The sequence below is a fragment of the Neodiprion lecontei genome, chromosome 3, assembly GCF_021901455.1.
Source record: "Neodiprion lecontei isolate iyNeoLeco1 chromosome 3, iyNeoLeco1.1, whole genome shotgun sequence".
NCBI lineage: Eukaryota > Metazoa > Arthropoda > Insecta > Hymenoptera > Diprionidae > Neodiprion > Neodiprion lecontei.
Window position 1 is genome coordinate 4728836 of NC_060262.1, and position 5568 is coordinate 4734403.

The following is a 5568-nucleotide window of genomic DNA, read 5'->3' on the forward strand; positions in this document are numbered from 1 at the left end:
TTTCTCGTATTTAAATTCTAATTTATATCAAAAAATCAGTCGTCGCGAAATCCAGTCTCGTTGATGTTTCGAGGACTCTCCCTTCGTCTCGTCTAGAGACTCTTGAAAATTTTGCAATACTCGAATCCTTCGGCTCCGGCTGGATGCCTTTTACGTTGAGATCAGGTTATCAAAGCTCGAATAATGGATTACCTTTGAAAACTAGGCGACCGGTCTCACTACATCCCGTAGTAGAAGGGATAGACCGGATGTTCGGGCGGAAACGCCAATGCACCCGGTACCGGAATGTATACGGCTGGTCCCCTCGTCTCGTGCGTCCTGGTGTGTTTTTTGAGGTGATCTTTTCGACCAAACCTCTTGCGGCAAGACTCACAAGCGTACGGTCGCAAACCGCTGTGAATGCGTTTATGACGCGTCAGCTCTTCGTTTCTTGTGAAAGTCTTGCCGCAATTTTCCTCGTCGCACTTGAACGGACGCTCTCCTGTCGATAGAAAAACAAAAAGAAAATAAACGATAAATAATAGGCAAGCGAAACTTGTCAGAGATCGAACCAGTGTTCGATGAAATCGATGCTCGAACTTGGTCTCGATGAGGAAAACGGACCGGAATGTGTTTCTCAAGTTCATATCGATCAAGTTTGACTCGCAAACTAAAACTTGTGCTGAACGGTCAAGATCGGAGATATAAAAACCTCAGCGATCGAATCGTTCAATCTATCAACGAACACTACCAATAGATTCTGCATTTTATTTTCAATTCTATGATTACTCGAGGTCTGACCAACTAAGGTTCTCGATGGGTGAACCGAAAGTTTGTTTCTTTAAGATTTAAATCGGGATTCAAGGGTCTTTCATGACTTTGACTCTTCTGGTCTACCGAACACTTCACAAAAGGATAAGGCTCGTTCAGCATGTTCAGAATACAGCCGACAAGTGTATGTTGTAAGTGAGAAGTAAGTACGTAACTGTCGAAAGTAAGAGTCTTGGAAAAAAGTTGACCGATCGTTATGGTACCTATCGAAAAAAAGCGTTTCGAAACTCACCGGTGTGAATCCGGATGTGTCCTTTGAGTTGACCGTTGTTACTGAACGCGACGTTGCAGTGGGGACAAGGAAACTTCTTCGGCCTTAGTTTCTTGCTCTGTTTAACAAGAGTCTCGTGATGTTGTAGCGCCCTCGCTGCCTCTTCGATAGCTAATCTTCTTTGATACTCCAATCGCTTGTATGCCGCGACATGTTCCTGCCAAGCGATGAGTTTCTGGTGGTCAAGGCAGGGTCCATTGCCACTGGGAAACGGGAAGGATCCCGAAGGGTAATTGGCCGGATGTGCTGGATCGAAAGCCGAGCACGATGCTGACCGGTGATCGTGGATGGAGAAACTGTTTGGGAAATATATGATTTCACTGCTGGCGTCAACGGAACCATCGGTTGTCGATGTGCTTGGGATCGCCCGATCGACGAGGCTCGACAGCTTCGTAAGATTGTCGTTCTCTCGACCTTGGGAACCATTGCTCTCGACGGTGGCACTGGAACTTCTCCCGGAAACGGAAACGGAACTTGACGGCGAGGGGAGAACTTGGTTACAATTTATCAGGTCGCACTTGACGTTCACTTGGATCGGCGACGTCTCAGTTTTACACTCTACGTCCCACGGACGGAAGATGTGGTCTACTTTTGAGTTTCCATCCATCTTGTTGCCTCTCCACAAGAACCTCACCGATTCGATTCTTTGCCAACTATCGCGCTCTTCCAAACTCTCGGTGATATCGAAGAGCCGATTCTGTCCAACTGGATTTGACGCGAGTCACTTGGTCACTAACTACTTGTCTTTTCCAAACTTTCGTCGATACTGAGGATCCGATTCTATGCAGGGAAGATATAAACCCCAAGGTTCGGAGGCGTCTAGTCCGCTGCTATTTTCCCCCTTCTTATTTTAACAGGGGTGGGGGACTGACGCCGCCCTTCGAGGACACACTTCTGTCGAATCGCTTCTATTCCAGAGGGTACGGGGTGGGGTTTCCAAGGGCTTGGGGAGGCGCTCGTGGAGGCCTGCCGTAGGCGCTACGATATTCCTCGTGTCCTTTGTCCACTATTAATTCACCCCTCTGCGGAAGGCCGGGTAACCGGCTACGCCAAATACCCTGCCATACAGACTTACTGCCAGGGGTGCTTTACGACACCCTCCTTGGTGTTTCGAACGATACAACTGTGATCGGGATTTTTCAAACCCCCCTCACGTACGGATGCATAGATTTGGTTGAACTAATGCCCACCACTTGACATCTGCAGGGGCTTTATTAATTGAATTCACTTTTTGCGGTCACCCTGCGAAACGGATGTACATATATGTGTGGACGTGTTACTTGTTTCTTTTTTTCATATTCGTTCACATCGATTCGTAAAATTTCTTCAAAACTTTCGTTAATTTTTGCACCCGGCGTTATTGGAAACTTACAAGTATAAAGGTACCGCATGTCGATCTCGCCAATTTCGTTTGTTTTTTCAATATTTTAGTAATTAGCTGAGCGAGATTTATTTATTTTTTTATCATTTATTTATGATGGATATTCACAGGATTTGGCAGGTCATTTTTTTATTCACAAACTTTTCGAGAATTTTTCATTAACGGAATTGGAAGTGAATTCAGGTTCTGGAATTGAGACGCGTTAGATCACGACTAAGGTACAGAATGAGACTTTTGTATAATTTTCGGCAGTATGAAATATTTGTTACTTGAGAAATTTACACCGATTCAGTTAATATTTTAAATCAATAGCAAAATTTGATAATCAATCGTCAGATTGAAAATTTTACGAAAAATTTGGTTCCCTGTGCAGGATTTCTGCGTACGGAATTATTTCGACATTTCATTGGAAAAATTGCGAAGTAAGAAAATTTTTGAAGAATAGCGACATTCGACTTTATACTGAAAAATCGATATCCAGGAAAATACCGAATACAGCTATATAGAATTTGAGAAAAAGAAGGAAAAAAAAACCTTACCGATGGTTACAATATTTTCAAAAGTTTGGGCGCACCGGTCGAAATTTCTTGCCGCACTAAAAATTAGATAACGGGCTCAAAAATAAAGATGATCAAACGTTTCGACCGGCACGTTGAAGAGGATAAATTTGTCTTTATTTTTCTTTTTTTTAGAAAATTCTCTAAATTTTTTTCTGGCCCCGGTACGTATTTTCGAATACGGCCGTTCTTCGGCTAATTTACCGGTGGTTAAAAAATAGCCGAAAAACAGCCGTGTTGGAAAAAACGTAGAGAATTTTCTAAAAAAGAAAAATAGAGGTAAATTTGTCCTCCATGTTATCTTTATTTTTAACTCCGCTATCTAACCTTTAGTGCAGCAAGAAATTTCAAGCGCTGTACTCAAACTTTTCGCCGGCTTTTATATTCCACACTCAATTCTCTTGGTTTTTGTTTCGTGTGCATTTGGGTAAAAGATAAGAGCAATAATCTCCACAATGAGACAATGGTTATGGTAATAACGATAATAAATCGTTCAAGTTGTAATTTCGGAACAAAATTGGGGTTATTGAAATGCGAGCAAAATTCATACAATCAGAGTAGACTTAACTCAGGTAACGGAAGAGGGGGGGTGGGATTAGGCGAAGTCGGTGACACATGGAATTTTGACACGGTCGCTTCTCAACTTTGACACTTTGGCATTTCGGCAAAGCTGCAGCCTACAAGCATAAATAATTCCGGGCCAATGTATACGCTACTTTGAACCAATACCTAACCTGGAAACCAAAGCGAAGTGGGGGTGGGCGGAGTCCTATTATCCAGCCGATGGTTCATTGCAACGTTCAACACTGACAAAAATTTTTAGTTCCAGGTACCGCTCAGTCCTTAATTAGTTTCATTTTTCAAGTCAAGTTAAGGAAAAGTTAAGGAAAGTTAAGGAAAGTCAAGTATACGTGACTATTCTTTCTCATTACGATCACTGTTACTAGACTTTCTTGCAACTGTTGCGAAAATTTAATGCCTGTGCAAGATTAAATTGACGCTGAAGCCTTGTTTAAGTAAAAGAGTAGAGCAAACCTCATAAACTGATTTTGCTTCGCAATTACCAAAAAAGGATCGACGATAGCGCAAAATGGTTACGTGTTCCTCTTTTTTCGTAATTCCAGCAATATTCAAATAGTTTTTTTTTAACGATATCTGTTTTACCGAATTTTTCTAATTACTGTAACAAACGAAATTTTGTCCCAGTGGAGAGGCCGAGGAGAAAGAGAGAGACATTTCTGTCTTTCTCTTATTTATTTATTATTTATTAACTTGATAATTATTTTTCTTATTTATTATTCTATTCTTACTTTTTGCTTATTTTTCTGTTCTACTTACTTTTATCCGTTCTTATCTCCTTCTTTTGTTTTTCCTTTTTAACCTTAATTTCAATTTTTTGTATTGATTTTAAAGTCGTCAACTGCAAAACTGCACGAAAAGCGAGACTCGTCAGATTTTTTTCTAATAAAGTATACTTAGTAGAATTTATTCTAGAAACAGTGAAAACAACTGTGTGCAGACTAAATCTGCTAAATAGTTATTAAAAAATATAGTTGACATAGATGTTTTTTTTTTTTTTTTGTTCCACATCAAAAACCGTCACGCGTCCGTCGTTTCCTCCAGTTTTTAGTGAAATTTTCTCTTGTTCTTATCTCGGTGCCTGTTGTCACGTTTTAATCTTACTCTGATCGCTGTCTTTTTGTATATTTTTTTTTTCATATTTGTTAGACTGATACTTCCGGATTGTACAATATTGTCGTGGACGTTACTATTAAAGATTAAAGATCAAAGATTCATTTCTTCAACTCTACTTTCCGCCTTGCCCGACATTCCCTGCACGGGTAATTTCGACGAACTGTCACATTCCGTTCTCTCTTTCTCTATTTCAATTTGTTTTTATTTTTCCATTCATTCATTTATTTACTTACCCATCTAATTTCTCTCCCATTATACTTTAATATTACTTTATTCTATTCGCACTCGTCATCTTCCTCAATTGCGTTAACATATTCTACTTTTTCTTTATACGTATTCATACCTTCGATGTCGTTTACGTTTCACCTCTTTTTATTTCACGTTACTACTTTACTCGCGTGTTCCGCATTTTGTCCAACATTTCCATGGGCATAATAAATCTTCTCTCTCTCTCTCTATTTCTCTCTCTCTCTCTATTTCTCTCTCTTTCTCTCCATCTTTCTCGGGCTTTGAAAGGCGCGCTGTCCGCGTGCCCCACGTGACTCGGACCCAGAATACTACTTCGGGGTTCATTCAATTGATCCATTGATCCCATACAGCCCGCTATTGATATCTCTCCTCTTCTATCTTATTATGTCCTCGACTCCGCTCTCCTCATTCGCTTTGTCCATCGAAACGATCGCCGTCCAGAGCAGCTCTTCATCCGCCAACGCTAAATGCGACTCTCCAGTTTCTCACCCTCTTTCATAAATATACTTCACTTGTATCGTAATCGCGTCGAGTCGGTTCTTCACTTTATGTTCGCTGTTTTGAACGTGAAATGTAACCCCTTATCACCCTGACCTCGGATACAG

General features: G+C 40.8%; 1 protein-coding gene across 1 annotated transcript; it reads right to left on the bottom strand.

Moving 5' to 3' along the window:
- Positions 1-218: 218 nt before the first annotated feature.
- On the bottom strand, positions 219-1688 carry LOC124293739 (zinc finger protein 713-like). The gene is made up of 2 exons (XM_046735934.1): positions 1043-1688; positions 219-481 (listed from the first exon to the last, which is right to left on the bottom strand). Exons 1-2 carry the CDS (start codon positions 1686-1688, stop codon positions 219-221), a joined length of 909 nt encoding a protein of 302 aa, XP_046591890.1.
- Positions 1689-5568: the final 3880 nt, after the last annotated feature.

Coding starts and splice junctions, on each gene's coding strand:
- LOC124293739 (XM_046735934.1), bottom strand. CDS start 1,688: ATGGATGGAAACTCAAAAGTAGACCACATCTTCCGTCCGTGGGACGTA. Junction 482..1,042: donor ACACATCCGGATTCACACCG/GTGAGTTTCGAA, acceptor TTCTATCGACAG/GAGAGCGTCCGTTCAAGTGC.